This window comes from Tachypleus tridentatus, chromosome 9 (genome assembly GCF_004210375.1).
Source record: "Tachypleus tridentatus isolate NWPU-2018 chromosome 9, ASM421037v1, whole genome shotgun sequence".
NCBI lineage: Eukaryota > Metazoa > Arthropoda > Merostomata > Xiphosura > Limulidae > Tachypleus > Tachypleus tridentatus.
In genome coordinates, this window is record NC_134833.1 from 168,103,517 (window position 1) to 168,126,169 (window position 22,653).

The 22,653-nt window shown below is 35.1% G+C and overlaps 1 protein-coding gene across 1 annotated transcript in view; it reads left to right on the forward strand.

Moving 5' to 3' along the window:
* LOC143226895 (beta-scruin-like) overlaps positions 1–22,653 on the forward strand; it is a 51,921-nt gene that overhangs the window by 7,625 nt on the left and 21,643 nt on the right. Inside the window, 5 exon segments of the mRNA XM_076458429.1 lie at positions 713–896; positions 2,107–2,310; positions 2,518–2,732; positions 10,125–10,330; positions 13,306–13,425. Coding sequence (XP_076314544.1) covers positions 713–896; positions 2,107–2,310; positions 2,518–2,732; positions 10,125–10,330; positions 13,306–13,425 — 929 coding nt within the window.

Genomic DNA, 22,653 nt, shown 5'->3' on the forward strand with positions numbered 1-22,653 from the left:
AGTACTGATTGGTTAGGTTTGTCATAAGACGTTAGTATTAGACCTTTTAAAATATGATAGACACAATACTAGTGTATTAAACTCAAATAATTCTCCCCCAACTTGTAAAGATTTTCAAACTACAGCTTTGTTGCAAGTATAAATCTTGTGAGTTACAACGATGTAAATATAGAAGTGAATCACCCTAGAAAACTGTAAGATAAAGGGGTCTCACTGGACAAGTAGGTACTCAAAAAGAAAAGATAACCAAACTAAGAGATTAAAATAAGGATTACACTAAATAGTGAACCTAGCAAAATTGGAGATTTGCACTTTATTCCATGATAATATTTTGTACCATTTATAAAGCTTTCATCTAACAACTACTATTCACTGTCTGTGGTGAGTCATATGTACCATTTATAACTACCACTATTTACTGTCTGTGGTGAGTCATATGTATCATTATAACTACCACTATTCACTGTTTGTGGTGAGTCATATGTACCATTTCTAACTACCACTATTCACTGTCTGTGGTGAGTCATATGTACCATTTCTAACTACCACTATTCACTGTCTGTGGTGAGTCATATGTATCATTTGTGTATTTCCCTTACTGTTTGTATATAAACTGTAGTTTTTTTTAAACCAAGAAACAGTTTGAACTGTATAAATTATTCATAATTCAAATATTACTAGCAGAATATCTCACGATATTAAACGTTACTAGGTGGCTACAATCCGCTGCATTGTGTTAAAGGAAAGATGCAAGCAACTTCTTCCACATTTCAGTTCACTCTCAGTGTTAGACAGTGGAGACGGAGAACAGACATGAAATGTGCTAGAGCACACCACGGTGTGACAGTTATGGATGAAAGAATCTTTGTGCTTGGTGGAAAAGACTCGAGCGGAAAGTAAGAAAAGTTTTTTGCTTTTTGGTGAATTTTGCGCAAAGCTGGTCAAGAGCTATATTAAACGATTTCCCTGATTTTTAAAAGGAATATATTAGACCAAATAACCCACCGCCAACTATTGAGCTACCTTAATCAAATAGTGAGATTGACCATCACACCTATGCTGGTAAGAGGGCGAAAACTATGGAACCTCACGTCCACAGTCCGTCATGATGACCACTGGGCTGCATAGTTCTTCGTAAATATTGAGAAACTTAAATGATTTGTTGGCAATCATATATATATCTTATTCTAGTATTTTTGTGTAGCAGATCTCACTGTCTGCTCTGTATTTACAGATTAATTTAAATATATCATAAACGTCAGCATAATTTTTAGGTTAAAAATTATCCAAACTAAATTATATAAATATGATCTTGTTTGGAATGCTGGTTGGTAAACACAAAGCTATATAATTGGTTGTCTGTGTTGCGTTCACCACGAGTATGTAAAACCATTTTTAAGCAGCGTGAGCCCTCGGATTTACTGTCAAACCACTGGACATAACTGACCACTAACAGTATCTAGTTATAACAATCTCAAATCAGTTTCAGTTTTTCAAAAATATTTAATTTACTATTTGAGCTGGAAGTGGCCTTCATTTAGCAAGCAGGGCTGTGGATAGAAATGTAGAAGGTTCAAACCAGGATAACAACTGTCATATTTGTGATAGTCAATTCCATTGTTTGAGAAGACTATCTGCATATCTATTGTTAGGGGTCTCATTTAGCCAATGTGCTATAGTTACTAACACCCTGAGTGCTAGACTCGGGTTTTTGGGTGAAGGCAGTTTCACCAATGTATTAAAAATGTAAAAATATATTCATATTTAGTAATATTCCATAAATAAATTTATTGATAAATAAATCAAACAACCGATTAGTTTTCTCGTCAGTGTAGGGTGAAGCTATGTTTAAAGTTTAGGATAGAATATAATATGTCTTAATTCACTGTATTTATTCTTAGTCTTTCTACCTCAGAACTTAACATTATTTTGTGGTATACCCACTCCACATAGCTAAGAATTTGACATATCCTGTTTGACAACCCCCATTGGATTGGATATTTATTTTATAGGTTCAGACATCTTTAGTCAAATACCAATTACTTTATTATAAAGTATTAAATTGGCAAGTGGTTTTGTAAATATAACGAATATACATTTTCCTAGTGTCATAGCTTCGGTGGAGATGTATGAACCTGAACTCGATCAGTGGACCAGTCTTGTTTCTATACCAGAACCCATGATGGGAAGTGCTGTTACAAACAATGAAGGACTTATCTATGTTGTTGGAGGCATAACAACTAGGAAAGAAAAGAACCAAGAGGGGGTCCTCTCTAATAAAATATACTGTTTCGACCCATTGAATAATAAGTGAGTATGAAATAATCCGTTATACACCAAATTATTAAGTGCTATTCGCTGGTCGTTTTTAATGTAGCAATATATAGTAGTAATCTCAGTAATACTATAGGTAAAAACTAACTTCAAAATAAATAGAGTCACCTCCATTAGAATGGTTGAACACAGGATGACTTCTATTGGGTTGGCTCACGTTAAAAATTCTAATTTATAATTTAGATGGTATCAGAAAACTCCATTACCTTGTCCTCGTGCTTTTGCATCTGCTACCACACAAAACAAGAGAATTTGGATATGGGGTGGTGCTAGTTTGTCAGAAGGAGGGGCTCTTGTCAGCACTACATCTGTTGATATCTTGGATCCAAAGAAAGGACGTTTGGAGCAACATCTTACATTTGATTCTCCAAAACACTGTCTTGCTGTTACCAAAGTTGGTAAGTAACAGAATTCAAGTGTTAAATGAAATTTCAAATGTTCACCTAAATTAAATACACTAGAAGGTGTGTGTGAATATGTAAAACATAATAAAAATGTATCAACTTATCGCAAGTATCACTAAAAAGCTGATTTGTCCTGGTCATTAAAACGTCTTCATATGTAATAAGTAGGGTTATAAGTTAACGTTAATAGATTAATAAGTCAGGGTTATTAGATAACGTTAATAGATAAATAAGTCAAGGCTATTAGATAACGTTAATAGATAAATAAGTCAGGGTTATACGTTAACGTTAATAGATTAATAAGTCAGGGTTATTAGATAACGTTAATAGATTAATAAGTCAGGGTTATAAGTTAACGTTAATAGATTAATAAGTCAGGGTTAATAGATAACGATAATAGATTAATAAGTCAGGGTTATAAGTTAACGTTAATAGATTAATAAGTCAGGGTTATAAGTTAACGTTAATAGATTAATAAGTCAGGGTTATATATTAACGTTAATAGATTAATAAGTCAGGGTTATTAGATAACCTTAATAGATTAATAAGTCAGGGTTATACGTTAACGTTAATAGATTAATAAGTCAGGGTTATTAGATAACGTTAATAGATTAATAAGTCAGGGTTATTAGATAACGTTAATAGATTAATAAGTCAGGGTTATAAGTTAACGTTAATAGATTAATAAGTCAGGGTTATTAGATAGCGTTAATAGATAAGTAAGTCAGGGTTATTAGATAACGTTAATAGATTAATAAGTCAGGGTTATTAGTTATACATGTATGTGTATACAATGTGTTACAAAAGTGTTCATTCCACCTGCAAAATTTCCACATTTTTCTGCCGTCATGGAACTTTCAAATGAAACGTATATTTACATTCTAAACAATATTTACAATATTTACATTGTAAACAATCTACTCTAAATTCAGGTAGCTAAAAACGCTGGTGTTATGTAAGTAAGTTAGAATTCAACCCCAGGAGCATAAGATTAGTTTGAAAGGTTTATATTTTTTGTTTTGAATTTCGCCCAAAGCTATACGAGAATTATCTGCGCTAGCCGTCCCTAATTTAGCAGTGTAAGACTAGAGGGAAGGCAGCTAGTCATCACCACCCACCGCCAACTCTTGGGGTACTCTTTTACCAACAAATAGTGGGATTGGCTGTTAAATTACACCGCCCCTACGGCTGAAAGGGCGAGTATGTTTGGTGCAACTGTGATTCAAACCCACGACCCTCAGATTACGAGTCGAGTGCCTTAACCACCTGGTCATGCCGTGCCGACTAGTTTGAAAGCTCAGTCACAAATTAGTGTAATGGTCTCTGTGTGTAATCAAAGTGGTTTAACTTGACTTGCAAGTAAATGCATCTGTTCAAACTACAACTCACATAGTCATACAACAAACCAACCATGAAGACCAAGACAGTTAGTAGAGTGACAGAGAAGTAGAGATCATAAGAAAGCTACTAGAAAATTTCAAAGTTGCTGACTGATGTTTCTTTGACTGCAGTACAGTCCATCATTATGAAGTGGAATGTTCTTCATACCACCCAAATCAAGGCACTCTTCCAAACTAAGCAGTCTTCCTGTTTCCTTTTGGGCTGTTGAAGAAGTTCTACTGGACTAATCTGAGCCACTGAATAGAGACCCTTCTGTGACAGCTTGGTCATGCAAGCCATGTGCACTTGGTAATAGCTTGTCCATTCTGATCAATAAGGTCATGTCAGCGATCATCAACAGCTGTTTCGAACTTTTTCTCTCCAAAGTTCTGACACTTGGAAAGAAGCTAATTGTACTGTTCTGGGTACTTGCTGTCAGTTCCTTTGATATTCTAAATCAAGCTATTTTTTGAAATAGTGTCATTTTTCTAAAATTTCTGGAAAATACTGATTTTCTTTAAGCAGATGTTGACTATACTCTCAAACAGTTCTGATAGAAAGTAATATATGCCATAGATCTGTATTCACAGCACAAAATAAGAAATTCTGCAGGGTGGACATACTGCAGAACTTGACCATCACTTGTGAGGTAAGGTGATGATCAATGGAAACTTATTTGATGCTGCCCAAAAACAGTGAATTGAATGAGTATGTGTAGAAAATGTAAGTATAGTATCTTCATGTACATGGATGGTGTTTGTGGTATAATCTGGATATAATTTCATACATTGGTATTTCCTGAGAACACCATGGAGATCATGAGTGCTGGTATACAGTAAATGTTGCAGTGTAAAATTAGACAACCTTCCAAGAATGTGTAGTTGTCTCTGGTAGTAATTGTTAGGAGGGGAATCATGCTAAGATTCTATGTTGATTTTAGACAGGTGAATGTGATGAGTTCAAAACAATAGATCTAACATCTCAACATTTGCAAATTACAGATGAGCCTTTTATGCACTTTGAATGGTTTGCTAAGGGTATTATGCCTAGTTTATAATGACAGAGTTTGGTCATAAGCTCCATCATTCATTTGAGAATAGTGTTACACTTGAAAATGAAGAAATTTAAACCAAGTGAATGTTTGCTCATACAAGCAGAATTAGAATTTGGTCACATTGTGGAGAGAGAGATTCTTAATGAATCCAGCTAAAATCACTTTGGCAAAAGACTGGCCTTGGGTTGTAAAGAAGTGATAAATTCATGTTTTCCTTTGTGTTTTTGTCATACAACCAACAATTTGTGTCCAGCTTCTGGAGGACATTGTCACTGATTATTGCCTTAGTCCACAACACAGAAATGTAGACACACTATCTTACTGAAATGTTCTCTCTTTATGAAACATCTTGATCCTGGACACAATTTGTACTGAAACAACAAGATTCCAAGAAATGTAGACACACTATTTTACTGAAATGTTCTCTCTTTATGGAACATCTTGATCCTGGACACAATTTGTACTGAAACAACGAAGATTCCAAGAAATGTAGACACACTATCTTACTGAAATGTTCTCTCTTTATGGAACATCTTGATCCTGGACACAATTTGTACTGAAACAACAAGATTCCAAGAAATGTAGACACACTATCTTACTGAAATGTTCTCTCTTTATGGAACATCTTGATCCTGGACACAATTTGTACCAAAACAACGAAGATTCCAAGAAATGTAGACACACTATCTTACTGAAATGTTCTCTCTTTATGGAACATCTTGATCCTGGACACCATTTGTACTGAAACAACAAGATTCCAAGAAATGTAGACACACTATCTTACTGAAATGTTCTCTCTTTATGGAACATCTTGATCCTGGACACAATTTGTACTGAAACAACAAGATTCCAAGAAATGTAGACACACTATCTTACTGAAATGTTCTCTCTTTATGAAACATCTTGATCCTGGACACAATTTGTACTGAAACAACAAGATTCCAAGAAATGTAGACACACTATCTTACTGAAATGTTCTCTCTTTATGGAACATCTTGATCCTGGACACCATTTGTACTGAAACAACAAGATTCCAAGAAATGTAGACACACTATCTTACTGAAATGTTCTCTCTTTATGGAACATCTTGGTCCTGGACACAATTTGTACTGAAACAACGAAGATTCCAAGAAATGTAGACACACTATCTTACTGAAATGTTCTCTCTTTATGGAACATCTTCATCCTGGACACCATTTGTACTGAAACAACAAGATTCCAAGAAATGTAGACACACTATCTTACTGAAATGTTCTCTCTTTATGGAACATCTTGATCCTGGACACAATTTGTACTGAAACGACAAGATTCCAAGAAATGTAGACACACTATCTTACTGAAATGTTCTCTCTTTATGGAACATCTTGATCCTGGACACAATTTGTACTGAAACAACAAGATTCCAAGAAATGTAGACACACTATCTTACTGAAATGTTCTCTCTTTATGGAACATCTTGATCCTGGACACAATTTGTACTGAAACAACGAAGATTCCAAGAAATGTAGACACACTATCTTACTGAAATGTTCTCTCTTTATGGAACATCTTGATCCTGGACACAATTTGTACTGAAACAACAAGATTCCAAGAAATGTAGACACACTATCTTACTGAAATGTTCTCTCTTTATGGAACATCTTGATCCTGGACACAATTTGTACCAAAACAACGAAGATTCCAAGAAATGTAGACACACTATCTTACTGAAATGTTCTCTCTTTATGGAACATCTTGATCCTGGACACCATTTGTACTGAAACAACAAGATTCCAAGAAATGTAGACACACTATCTTACTGAAATGTTCTCTCTTTATGGAACATCTTGATCCTGGACACAATTTGTACTGAAACAACAAGATTCCAAGAAATGTAGACACACTATCTTACTGAAATGTTCTCTCTTTATGGAACATCTTGATCCTGGACACAATTTGTACTGAAACAACGAAGATTCCAAGAAATGTAGACACACTATCTTACTGAAATGTTCTCTCTTTATGGAACATCTTGATCCTGGACACAATTTGTACTGAAACAATGAAGATTCCAAGAAATGTAGACACACTATCTTACTGAAATGTTCTCTCTTTATGGAACATCTTGATCCTGGACACAATTTGCACTGAAACAACGAAGATTCCACTGGTCGATAGATGCTTAAGTTACATCCTGAAGAATAGTTTTATGCTGGTTAGTATTTTTGTAATCCAAAACTTTTTCTGCTCAGATGGCTGAACCATCAGCAACCACATGGGGTAATCATTTGCAGTAATAGGATCCAAACTCACAGCCTCATGTTTTGAATCAAGCACCCAAACCACCATGGTATCCCAACCGCACGTAATCTGTGGCACCTGTAAAAACTGTTACAAATACAAGGTGTGCTATGCCACTACTATCAGCCAATGAGGCTGTTACAGTACTGCAACTACTGGTCTTCAGAGCTCTGCATAACACAAATACTAGAGGGCACCAAGGTGTAACCTACACTTATGCTAACATCCAGTGGTGTTATTCTGACATCAGTTGGTGTCAGGTTGTATCATATAGAGAGAATATGGGCAAGTTAAACTCCAACAGAGAGTTGGTGGGATTCATCCTCTAAAGAGATAGCTTTCGATATTAAGTATTAATTCTTTAAATTTTTCTGATTGTTATTAATTTCACGAAGAAGAGTTTGACATTTCCTAAGTGGCATCACCACCACGACTCAGTGTAGCTCTGAGAGATGATACAAATGGTACTGAAGAGATTGATGCAGTAGCCAGGGATAAGTTTTGAACTATTGGAGTTATTGTGGCAATATTTGTGGGTAAACAAGCATGTACATTAATAGATATTTGAAAACATTACATAGGTGTTTCATATAAATTAAGATAAATGAAGCAACCACACAAGAAGAATGTTAATAGATATGAAGACAAGAATATAAAACAATGAGGTCACAGAAACAAAGGATTTAACTAGACACTAAGAACTGATGAATACTAGATTAACTATGAAGAATACCTGGAAAGAATTATTGAAAAACATAATAATATAATTTTCAAGAATAATTTTCTCATATAGACATAATACAAGGATATTTTAAATTGAGCAAATCAAAACAGTAATGAATGAGTGAAAGTGCTAACAGTATATGAAATTCACAAGTAATGGTTTAGATATTATAGCATGTATGTACATGTGGTTTGTCTAATGTCTCATTTCATTGTGATATGAATATCCGCTGTCATGTAGACTGAAATATTTTTTATAAGTAAACAGTTTTACTGAATGTTTCCTACCAATGTTTCATCACAAAATATTGTTTTGAAGTATGAAAATGTATCCAGTAAGTGTAATGGAGAAATGGAAAGTACCAACCTTTCAGTAGAACCTTGTCGTACCTATTACACAGTTTGTAAATGTATCCAGTAAGTGTAATGGAGTAATGGAAAGTACCAAACTTTCTGTAGAACCTTGTCGTACCTATTACACATTTTGTAAATGTATCCAGTAAGTGTAATGGAGAAATGGAAAGTACCAAACTTTCAGTTGAACCTTGTCGTACCTATTACACAGTTTGTAAATGTATCCAGTAAGTGTAATTGAGAAATGGAAAGTACCAAACTTTCAGTTGAATTTTGTCGTACCTATTACACAGTTTGTAAATGTATCCAGTAAGTGTAATGGAGAAATGGAAAGTACCAAACTTTCAGTTGAACCTTGTCGTACCTATTACACAGTTTGTAAATGTATCCAGTAAGTGTAATTGAGAAATGGAAGGTACCAAACTTTCAGTTGAATTTTGTCGTACCTATTACACAGTTTGTAAATGTATCCAGTAAGTGTAATGGAGAAATGGAAAGTACCAAACTTTCAGTAGAACCTTGTCGTACCTATTACACAGTTTGTAAATGTATCCAGTAAGTGTAATGGAGAAATGGAAAGTACCAAACTTTCAGTTGAATTTTGTCGTACCTATTACACAGTTTGTAAATGAAACAAAATTGTGCATCACTGAATGTAGATGAGATTGACTAATGAGTCTCATGCTATGCTGTTTTCAAGTTCATATTTACTATATAATTGAATCTGTTAGAAATACGTGTTATTTCAGGTAGTGAAGAATCATGTTTACATTAGGCAAGTTGTGTCTGTTCATACTAATCAGTAGTAAAATAAGTGGAAATCTAAAGTGACAATGCACAAGTTTTATATACAATGGATGTTGGGCCTTATGTCATACAAACTGGTGTAAAAGGAGAAACACTGGCAGTAAATAAATCTACATCATTTTCATTACATCATTGCCATCTATGGAAACAGAAACTAGTAATATTGTTCTTTCAATTGTGAAAGAAATGTGCTACCATTCAAAAATGTCAAATTGTCTGGTTAAGAAATCTATTATAACTAGCAGAAAGTTTAGGAGATGATGTCTCAAACAAAGGGCAGAAAAATACCATGGCTAAGTTGAAGTCATGGGACAGTTTATCACCCACCACAAGCTAGCTTGAAGTCATGGGACAGTCTATCACCAACCATTAGCTAGCTTGAAGTCATGGTACAGTCTATCACCAATCACTAGCTAGCTTGAAGTCATGGGACAGTCTATAATCCACCACTAGCTTGTTTGAAGTCATGGTGCAGTCTGTCACCAATCACTAGCTAGTTTGAAGTCATGGCACAGTCTATAGTCCACCACTAGCTAGGTTAATATTCTGTTTATTTATAAGGATATAATAGCAACAAAATGTATTTGTGTTATAACTTTTTCAAGTGCTCCCACAATTAAATATTTAACTAGACACCACATGTAATCACATACAGACTAAGGTAATAAAACATCTACTAATTTTACTGTTTAATCATCTTTGATTAAATGATGATTAGATTCAATTAATAAAAACTGCACTTGTACAATATATTTTAAAATTTATATATAGAACTTTGTGCCTTCCAGGAACTCAAGTGTTTATAATTGGAGGTATGAGTAGCAAAGAAAAATCTTCAAAGGCAGAGGTTGAAGTTTATGACAGGAAACGGGATATATTAGAGAAATGTGCTTTCTTACCTGTGTCTTTAACTGGAACAGCTGCAGTTGGAATACCAGTAAACATGAATATTGCCAGAAGGAAAACAGCCAAAAGTAACTTTACAAAAACATTGGTATGGTTTACCCTGTTAATTGTCATTGCTTAATAACTCCAATACTAGCTGTATAACTCGGGAGCTAAACTGATAGGTTGAAACTTACCTAAATATGTTATGTGGATAGGTTGGTCTCTGAAAATGTATGTTTTTAGAATTAAACTTAATTTCAAACAGATATTTACCTTCAAAATTTTTATTTGTTGAGTTTTCTGTCAAGAAAACGTGAATATTCATATTCTGTTTGTGTAAACTGTATGTCATACCCCACTCGCCAACATCGTATTCTGTTTCTGTACACTGTATGTCATACCCCACACTCCAACATCATATTCTGTTTGTGTACACTGTACGTCATACCTCACTCTCCAACATCATATTCTGTTTGTGTACACTGTATGTCATATTCTGTTTGTGTACACTGTATGTCATACCTCACTCTCCAACATCATATTCTGTTTGTGTACACTGTATGTCATATTCTCTTTGTGTACACTGTATGTCATACCCCACTCTCCAACATCATATTCTGTTTGTGTACACTGTATGTCATATTCTGTTTGTGTACACTGTATGTCATACCCCACTCTCCAACATCATATTCTGTTTGTGTACACTGTATGTCATACTCCACTCTCCAACATCATATTCTGTTTGTGTACACTGTATGTCATACCCCACTCTCCAACATCATATTCTGTTTGTGTACACTGTATGTCATACCCCACTCTCCAACATCATATTCTGTTTGTGTACACTGTATGTCATACCCCACTCTCCAACATCATATTCTGTTTGTGTACACTGTATGTCATATTCTGTTTGTGTACACTGTATGTCATACCCCACTCTCCAACATCATATTCTGTTTGTGTACACTGTATGTCATACCCCACTCTCCAACATCATATTTTGTTTGTGTACACTGTATGTCATACCCCACCCTCCAACATCATATTCTGTTTGTGTACACGGTATGTCATACCTCACTCTCCAACATCATATTCTGTTTGTGTACACTGTATGTCATACCCCACTCTCCAACATCATATTCTGTTTGTGTACACTGTATGTCATACCCCACTCTCCAACATCATATTCTGTTTGTGTACACTGTATGTCATACCCCACTCTCCAACATCATATTCTGTTTGTGTACACTGTATGTCATACCACATTCTCCAACATCATATTCTGTTTGTGTACACTGTATGTCATACCACACTCTCCAACATCATATTCTGTTTGTGTACACTGTATGTCATATTCTGTTTGTGTACACTGTATGTCATACCACATTCTCCAACATCATATTCTGTTTGTGTACACTGTATGTCATACCACATTCTCCAACATCATATTCTGTTTGTGTACACTGTATGTCATACCACACTCTCCAACATCATATTCTGTTTGTGTACACTGTATGTCATACCCCACTCTCCAACATCATATTCTGTTTGTGTACACTGTATGTCATACCTCACTCTCCAACATCATATTCTGTTTGTGTACACTGTATGTCATACCCCATTCTCCAACATCATATTCTGTTTGTGTTCACTGTATGTCATACCACACTCTCCAACATCATATTCTGTTTGTGTACACTGTATGTCATATTCTGTTTGTGTACACTGTATGTCATACCCCACTCTCCAACATCATATTCTGTTTGTGTACACTGTATGTCATACTCCACTCTCCAACATCATATTCTGTTTGTGTACACTGTATGTCATACCCCACTCTCCAACATCATATTCTGTTTGTGTACACTGTATGTCATACCCCACTCTCCAACATCATATTCTGTTTGTGTACACTGTATGTCATATTCTGTTTGTGTACACTGTATGTCATACCCCACTCTCCAACATCATATTCTGTTTGTGTACACTGTATGTCATATTCTGTTTGTGTACACTGTATGTCATACCCCACTCTCCAACATCATATTTTGTTTGTGTACACGGTATGTCATACCTCACTCTCCAACATCATATTCTGTTTGTGTACACTGTATGTCATACCCCACTCTCCAACATCATATTCTGTTTGTGTACACTGTATGTCATACCCCACTCTCCAACATCATATTCTGTTTGTGTACACTGTATGTCATACCCCACTCTCCAACATCATATTCTGTTTGTGTACACTGTATGTCATACCCCACTCTCCAACATCATATTCTGTTTGTGTACACTGTATGTCATACCCCACTCTCCAACATCATATTCTGTTTGTGTACACTGTATGTCATACCACATTCTCCAACATCATATTCTGTTTGTGTACACTGTATGTCATACCTCACTCTCCAACATCATATTCTGTTTGTGTACACTGTATGTCATACCCCATTCTCCAACATCATATTCTGTTTGTGTTCACTGTATGTCATACCACACTCTCCAACATCATATTCTGTTTGTGTACACTGTATGTCATACCCCACTCTCCAACATCATATTCTGTTTGTGTACACTGTATGTCATACCACACTCTCCAACATCATATTCTGTTTGTGTACACTGTATGTCATACCACACTCTCCAACATCATATTCTGTTTGTGTACACTGTATGTCATACCACACTCTCCAACATCATATTCTGTTTGTGTACACTGTATGTCATACCCCACTCTCCAACATCATATTCTGTTTGTGTACACTGTATGTCATACCCCACTCTCCAACCTTCCTTATGATTTATTGTACAGTGGAATTTACATAAAACATGCTCTCTTATCATAAGTTAGATTTATTTGAAAGTTGCAGTTGTGAGGAAAATTCAGTTGTCGGAACTAAGTGCCTGTTTGAAATTCTACACAAATTTATGAAAACATACCGGTAATAACTCCTCTATGAGAAAATATCTTATTTTTCAATCATTTTTGAACATGTATTAAAAGTAATTTATGATAAAATAATGATTTGTTGAAACAAGTGTGACTCTAAACCTTAGCTTTTAATTTGGTCTTTTTAGAAAGACAAACAACAAAATGATATGCAAACAATGAATAAGGCTGCAAGAACGATCCAACTAAATTACAGGGAATATCATGCTAGCAAACAGAATAGAAGTTCACGAGGTGCTTTAACAAAGGTAACCTTATTTTATTTATTTTTTATATTTATTGAGTTTTAAGAGTTAGTGGTTAGTGACTTTCTTATAATGGTGAAAATAATTCACATTTTAGTCTATATAGCATTAATACATTTCCTTTTTAATGTTTCGTTATAGGCTTGTCCACTTTGTAACTTGTTAGTTATAAGCCTAAGTAACCATATAAATTGCGCTTAAACGAAATACCTCGGCTAATGTAAAAAAAATACACTTTTCTGTACACATTTACTACTGATTGATCAAACAACTCACAAGACACAAACAGAAGTTTCTATGTCAGTACTTTCTCAGGACAGACCCATATTGAGGTTATCTGCTGTGCCTACCACTACAAAAACAAGAAATTTAGCGTTGTAAGTTATTAAACTTACTGTCCCACCAGCTTACTCACTTATCTCTCCAATACTTCACGGTCCCCATATTTATAATATAACCTCGAATATAATAGAAAATGTTATGTCAAATCGCTAGAATTTTCCAACTGGTCTAGGCCTATTGATTTGCAGCCGGGAAACAAATTACAACACTGAAAGAATATAGCTTATAAATATAAAAGTTATTCCTGCTTGTGAAATTCCTTGAATATTCTAATACAAAAAAAAACATAGCACTAAAATATCCATTCAGTAGTTATTTTGTATGTGTGTGTATGTTTTTTTGTTGGTTTTTTTTCCCAAGCCCTGCAGTATACTAATGGGAGACCTGGCATGGCCAAGCGCGTAAGGCGTGCGACTCGTAATCTGAGGGTCGCGGGTTCGCGCCCGCGTGGCGCTAAACATGCTCGCCCTCCCAGCCGTGGGGGTGTATAATGTGACGGTCAATCCCACTATTCGTTGGTAAAAGAGTAGCCCAAGAGTTGGCGGTAGGTGGTGATGACTAGCTGCCTTCCCTCTAGTCTTACACTGCTAAATTAGGGACGGCTAGCACAGGTAGCCCTCGAGTAGCTTTGTGCGAAATTCCAAAACAAATAAACAAACATACTAATGGGATAGCTTTATGTCTATTGTTGTCATTGGTAATTCTATCACTTCTCTGTGTGATTATGCCTAGGGCAAATGTACAGAAGGCTCAGTGTCACTTTAAGTGGTCTCTCAAACATCCAATGATTATGGTGTGTTGACAGCAGCTACATGTGCTGTTGTGTGATAACTATTCAGTGACAATAGAACATCTCGATCCCATGTATTCTTATGTTTGTCCATATACATGGATACCTGATTGAAAAATATGTAGGAGTATAACACAGGCAGGCTGAGTGGAGCTGTTGAATCTTTGACTAATACTACTTGTTACACTGTTATTTATTTAAATTGAGTATTCACTAGGTGAATGGAACACACAGGTACTAACTCGAAGGTTTACAGTTAAAACAAAGATTTTGACTCTGAGACCAAGATTTCAAAAATGAATACTTTTAATGAGGTTTCGAATATCAAAGCTTGCATTTAACATTTCATAGCCTGATAGGACTCTTTTAGTTCAATCTTCAAAATAGTATACACAATTTGCCGACTCTATTTACAACAAGTGAATGAGCAGTTTTGTTCTTCTTCTGTAATAGTAGCTGTTCAACTTCTGTCACAAGTTTGTCGATCTTCTTCTTTAACAGTAGTTGTTCAACTTCTGTCACAAGTTTGTCGATCTTCTTCTGTAATAGTAGTTGTTCAACTTCTGTCACAAGTTTGTCGATCTTCTTCTGTAATAGTAGTTGTTCAACTTCTGTCACAAGTTTGTCGATCTTCTTTAATAGTAGTCGTTCAACTTCTGTCACAAGTTTGTCGTTCTTCTTCTGTAATAGTAGCCGTTCAACTTCTGTCACAAGTTTGTCTATCTTCTTCTGTAATAGTAGTTGTTCAACTTCTGTCACAAGTTTGTCGATCTTCTTTAATAGTAGTTGTTCAACATCTGTCACAAGTTTGTCTATCTTCTTCTGTAATAGTAGCTGTTCAACTTCTGTCACAAGTTTGTCTATTTCTTCTGTAATCGTAGCTGTTCAACTTCTGTCACAAGTTTGTCTATCTTCTTCTGTAATAGTAGCTGTTCAACTTCTGTCACAAGTTTGTCGATCTTCTTCTTTAATAGTAGCTGTTCAACTTCTGTCACAAGTTTGTCGATCTTCTTCTTTAATAGTAGTTGTTCAACTTCTGTCACAAGTTTGTCGATCTTCTTCTTTAATAGTAGTTGTTCAACTTCTGTCACAAGTTTGTCGATCTTCTTTAATAGTAGTTGTTCAACATCTGTCACAAGTTTGTCTATCTTCTTCTGTAATAGTAGCTGTTCAACTTCTGTCACAAGTTTGTCTATTTCTTCTGTAATCGTAGCTGTTCAACTTCTGTCACAAGTTTGTCTATCTTCTTCTGTAATAGTAGCTGTTCAACTTCTGTCACAAGTTTGTCGATCTTCTTCTTTAATAGTAGCTGTTCAACTTCTGTCACAAGTTTGTCGATCTTCTTCTTTAATAGTAGTTGTTCAACTTCTGTCACAAGTTTGTCGATCTTCTTCTTTAATAGTAGTTGTTCAACTTCTGTCACAAGTTTGTCGATCTTCTTCTTTAATAGTAACTGTTCAACTTCTGTCACAAGTTTGTCGATCTTCTTCTGTAATAGTAGCTGTTCAACTTCTGTCACAAGTTTGTCGGTCTTCTTCTGTAATAGTAGCTGTTCAACTTCTGTCACAAGTTTGTCGATCTTCTTCTTTAATAGTAGTTGTTCAACTTCTGTCACAAGTTTGTCTATCTTCTTCTGTAATAGTAGTTGTTCAACTTCTGTCACAAGTTTGTCTATTTCTTCTGTAATCGTAGCTGTTCAACTTCTGTCACAAGTTTGTCTATCTTCTTCTGTAATAGTAGCTGTTCAACTTCTGTCACAAGTTTGTCGATCTTCTTCTTTAATAGTAGCTGTTCAACTTCTGTCACAAGTTTGTCGATCTTCTTCTTTAATAGTAGTTGTTCAACTTCTGTCACAAGTTTGTCGATCTTCTTCTTTAATAGTAGTTGTTCAACTTCTGTCACAAGTTTGTCGATCTTCTTCTTTAATAGTAACTGTTCAACTTCTGTCACAAGTTTGTCGGTCTTCTTCTGTAATAGTAACTGTTCAACTTCTGTCACAAGTTTGTCGATCTTCTTCTGTAATAGTAGCTGTTCAACTTCTGTCACAAGTTTGTCTATCTTCTTCTGTAATAGTAGCTGTTCAACTTCTGTCACAAGTTTGTCTATCTTCTTCTGTAATAGTAGTTGTTCAACTTCTGTCACAAGTTTGTCGGTCTTCTTCTTTAATAGTAGTTGTTCAACTTCTGTCACAAGTTTGTCGATCTTCTTTAATAGTAGTTGTTCAACTTCTGTCACAAGTTTGTCTATCTTCTTCTTTAATAGTAGTTGTTCAACTTCTGTCACAAGTTTGTCTATCTTCTTCTTTAATAGTAGCTGTTCAACTTCTGTCACAAGTTTGTCTATCTTCTTCTTTAATAGTAGCTGTTCAACTTCTGTCACAAGTTTGTCGGTCTTCTTCTTTAATAGTAGTTGTTCAACTTCTGTCACAAGTTTGTCTATCTTCTTCTTTAATAGTAGTTGTTCAACTTCTGTCACAAGTTTGTCTATCTTCTTCTTTAATAGTAGCTGTTCAACTTCTGTCACAAGTTTGTCTATCTTCTTCTTTAATAGTAACCGTTCAACTTCTGTCACAAATTTGTCTATCTTCTTTAATAGTAACTGTTCAACTTCTGTCACAAGTTTGTCTATCTTCTTCTTTAATAGTAGCTGTTCAACTTCTGTCACAAGTTTGTCTATCTTCTTCTTTAATAGTAGTTGTTCAACTTCTGTCACAAGTTTGTCGGTCTTCTTCTTTAATAGTAGTTGTTCAACTTCTGTCACAAGTTTGTCTATCTTCTTCTTTAATAGTAGTTGTTCAACTTCTGTCACAAGTTTGTCTATCTTCTTCTTTAATAGTAGCTGTTCAACTTCTGTCACAAGTTTGTCTATCTTCTTCTTTAATAGTAACCGTTCAACTTCTGTCACAAATTTGTCTATCTTCTTTAATAGTAACTGTTCAACTTCTGTCACAAGTTTGTCTATCTTCTTCTTTAATAGTAGCTGTTCAACTTCTGTCACAAGTTTGTCTATCTTCTTCTTTAATAGTAACTGTTCAACTTCTGTCACAGGTTTGTCTATCTTCTTCTTTAATAGTAACTGTTCAACTTCTGTCACAAGTTTGTCGATCAACTTTTAATTTTACCGTGTTCTTTTTTTCTTTCTCTTCTTGTTAGTTTTTTAATTTTCGATAAAGTTTTTACTAATCTTGTTTTAATAATTTCATCATCTCACTTTTGACCTTGTAGTTATTACCTTCAACAGTTATGGTTCTATTTTCTTCTCATCAAAACAAATCTAATAATAAATTACAGCACGTCCTTCACAATCCATATTATATAAAGACCTTCAACATCTTACACACATTGACCTGAAGATGAAAGACTCTCGAAATGTCATCCTCTACAATTGTGTTTTTTACACTTATCGTCTATCCTACTCTCCAAATGTCATCCTCTACACTTGTGTTTTTTACAGTTATCGTCTATTCTAGTCTTTAAATGTCATCCTCTACACTTGTTTTTAGAGTTATCGTCTATCCTAGTCTCTAAATGTCATCCTCTACACTTGTGTTTTTTACAGTTATCGTCTATCCTACTCTCCAAATGTCATCCTCTACACTTGTGTTTTTTACACTTATCGTCTATCCTAGTCTTTAAATGTCATCCTCTACACTTGTGTTTTTTACAGTTATCGTCTATCCTAGTCTCTAAATGTCATCCTCTACACTTGTGTTTTTTACAGTTATCGTCTATCCTACTCTCCAAATGTCATCCTCTACACTTGTGTTTTTTACACTTATCGTCTATCCTACTCTCCAAATGTCATCCTCTACACTTGTTTTTACAGTTATCGTCTATCCTAGTCTCTAAATGTCATCCTCTACACTTGTGTTTTTTACACTTATCGTCTATCCTAGTCTTTAAATGTCATCCTCTACACTTGTGTTTTTTACACTTATCGTCTATCCTAGTCTTTAAATGTCATCCTCTACACTTGTTTTTACAGTTATCGTCTATCCTAGTCTCTAAATGTCATTCTCTACACTTGTGTTTTTTACAGTTATCGTCTATCCTACTCTCCAAATGTCATCCTCTACACTTGTGTTTTTTACAGTTATCGTCTATCCTACTCTCCAAATGTCATCCTCTACACTTGTTTTTAGAGTTATCGTCTATCCTACTCTCCAAATGTCATCCTCTACACTTGTTTTTACAGTTATCGTCTATCCTAGTCTCTAAATGTCATCCTCTACACTTGTGTTTTTTTACAGTTATCGTCTATCCTAGTCTCTAAATGTCATCCTCTACACTTGTGTTTTTTTTACACTTATCGTCTATCCTACTCTCCAAATGTCATCCTCTACACTTGTGTTTTTTACAGTTATCGTCTATCCTAGTCTTTAAATGTCATCCTCTACACTTGTGTTTTTTACAGTTATCGTCTATCCTACTCTCCAAATGTCATCCTCTACACTTGTTTTTACAGTTATCGTCTATCCTAGTCTTTAAATGTCATCCTCTACACTTGTGTTTTTTACAGTTATCGTCTATCCTACTCTCCAAATGTCATCCTCTACACTTGTTTTTACAGTTATCGTCTATCCTAGTCTCTAAATGTCATCCTCTACACTTGTGTGTTTTTACAGTTATCGTCTATCCTACTCTCCAAATGTCATCCTCTACACTTGTTTTTACAGTTATCGTCTATCCTAGTCTCTAAATGTCATCCTCTACACTTGTGTTTTTTACACTTATCGTCTATCCTAGTCTCGAAATGTCATCCCCTACACTTGTTTTTACAGTTATCGTCTATCCTACTCTCCAAATGTCATCCTCTACACTTGTTTTTAGAGTTATCGTCTATCCTACTCTCCAAATGTCATCCTCTACACTTGTTTTTACAGTTATCGTCTATCCTAGTCTCTAAATGTCATCCTCTACACTTGTGTTTTTTACAGTTATCGTCTATCCTAGTCTCTAAATGTCATCCTCTACACTTGTGTTTTTTACACTTATCGTCTATCCTACTCTCCAAATGTCATCCTCTACACTTGTGTGTTTTTAGTTATCGTCTATCCTAGTCTTTAAATGTCATCCTCTACACTTGTGTTTTTTTACAGTTATCGTCTATCCTACTCTCCAAATGTCATCCTCTACACTTGTTTTACAGTTATCGTCTATCCTAGTCTCTAAATGTCATCCTCTACACTTGTTTTTTACAGTTATCGTCTATCCTACTCTCCAAATGTCATCCTCTACACTTTGTTTTACAGTTATCGTCTATCCTAGTCTCTAAATGTCATCCTCTACACTTGTGTTTTTTACAGTTATCGTCTATCCTAGTCTCTAAATGTCATCCTCTACACTTGTGTTTTTTACAGTTATCGTCTATCCTAGTCTCTAAATGTCATCCTCTACACTTGTGTTTTTACACTTATCGTCTATCCTAGTCTTTAAATGTCATCCTCTACACTTTGTTTTTTTACAGTTATCGTCTATCCTACTCTCCAAATGTCATCCTCTACACTTGTTTTACAGTTATCGTCTATCCTAGTCTCTAAATGTCATCCTCTACACTTGTGTTTTACAGTTATCGTCTATCCTACTCTCCAAATGTCATCCTCTACACTTGTTTTTTACAGTTATCGTCTATCCTAGTCTCTAAATGTCATCCTCTACACTTGTGTTTTACAGTTATCGTCTATCCTAGTCTCTAAATGTCATCCTCTACACTTGTGTTTTTTACACTTATCGTCTATCCTACTCTCCAAATGTCATCCTCTACACTTGTGTTTTTACAGTTATCGTCTATCCTACTCTCCAAATGTCATCCTCTACACTTGTGTTTTTACAGTTATCGTCTATCCTAGTCTCTAAATGTCATCCTCTACACTTGTGTTTTTACACTTATCGTCTATCCTAGTCTCTAAATGTCATCCTCTACACTTGTGTTTTTTACAGTTATCGTCTATCCTAGTCTCTAAATGTCATCCTCTACACTTGTGTTTTTTACACTTATCGTCTATCCTACTCTCCAAATGTCATCCTCTACACTTGTGTTTTTTACAGTTATCGTCTATCCTAGTCTTTAAATGTCATCCTCTACACTTGTGTTTTTACAGTTATCGTCTATCCTAGTCTCTAAATGTCATCCTCTACACTTGTGTTTTTTACACTTATCGTCTATCCTACTCTCCAAATGTCATCCTCTACACTTGTGTTTTTTTACAGTTATCGTCTATCCTAGTCTTTAAATGTCATCCTCTACACTTGTGTTTTTTACAGTTATCGTCTATCCTACTCTCCAAATGTCATCCTCTACACTTGTGTTTTTTACAGTTATCGTCTATCCTAGTCTCTAAATGTCATCCTCTACACTTGTGTTTTTACACTTATCGTCTATCCTAGTCTCTAAATGTCATCCTCTACACTTGTGTTTTTACAGTTATCGTCTATCCTAGTCTCTAAATGTCATCCTCTACACTTGTGTTTTTTACACTTATCGTCTATCCTACTCTCCAAATGTCATCCTCTACACTTGTGTTTTTTACAGTTATCGTCTATCCTAGTCTTTAAATGTCATCCTCTACACTTGTGTTTTTTACAGTTATCGTCTATCCTACTCTCCAAATGTCATCCTCTACACTTGTTTTTACAGTTATCGTCTATCCTAGTCTCTAAATGTCATCCTCTACACTTGTGTTTTTTTACAGTTATCGTCTATCCTAGTCTCTAAATGTCATCCTCTACACTTGTGTTTTTTACAGTTATCGTCTATCCTAGTCTCTAAATGTCATCCTCTACACTTGTGTTTTTTACAGTTATCGTCTATCCTAGTCTCTAAATGTCATCCTCTACACTTGTGTTTTTTACACTTATCGTCTATCCTAGTCTCTAAATGTCATCCTCTACACTTGTGTTTTTACACTTATCGTCTATCCTAGTCTTTAAATGTCATCCTCTACACTTGTGTTTTACAGTTATCGTCTATCCTAGTCTTTAAATGTCATCCTCTACACTTGTGTTTTTTACAGTTATCGTCTATCCTACTCTCCAAATGTCATCCTCTACACTTGTGTTTTTTACAGTTATCGTCTATCCTAGTCTCTAAATGTCATCCTCTACACTTGTGTTTTTACACTTATCGTCTATCCTAGTCTCTAAATGTCATCCTCTACACTTGTTTTTACAGTTATCGTCTATCCTAGTCTCTAAATGTCATCCTCTACACTTGTGTTTTTACACTTATCGTCTATCCTAGTCTCTAAATGTCATCCTCTACACTTGTGTTTTTTACAGTTATCGTCTATTCTAGTCTTTAAATGTCATCCTCTACACTTGTTTTTAGAGTTATCGTCTATCCTAGTCTCTAAATGTCATCCTCTACACTTGTGTTTTTTACAGTTATCGTCTATCCTACTCTCCAAATGTCATCCTCTACACTTGTGTTTTTTACACTTATCGTCTATCCTAGTCTTTAAATGTCATCCTCTACACTTGTGTTTTTTACAGTTATCGTCTATCCTAGTCTCTAAATGTCATCCTCTACACTTGTGTTTTTTACAGTTATCGTCTATCCTACTCTCCAAATGTCATCCTCTACACTTGTGTTTTTTACACTTATCGTCTATCCTACTCTCCAAATGTCATCCTCTACACTTGTTTTTACAGTTATCGTCTATCCTAGTCTCTAAATGTCATCCTCTACACTTGTGTTTTTTACACTTATCGTCTATCCTAGTCTTTAAATGTCATCCTCTACACTTGTGTTTTTTACACTTATCGTCTATCCTAGTCTTTAAATGTCATCCTCTACACTTGTTTTTACAGTTATCGTCTATCCTAGTCTCTAAATGTCATTCTCTACACTTGTTTTTTTACAGTTATCGTCTATCCTACTCTCCAAATGTCATCCTCTACACTTGTGTGTTTTTACAGTTATCGTCTATCCTACTCTCCAAATGTCATCCTCTACACTTGTTTTTAGAGTTATCGTCTATCCTACTCTCCAAATGTCATCCTCTACACTTGTTTTTACAGTTATCGTCTATCCTAGTCTCTAAATGTCATCCTCTACACTTGTGTTTTTTACAGTTATCGTCTATCCTAGTCTCTAAATGT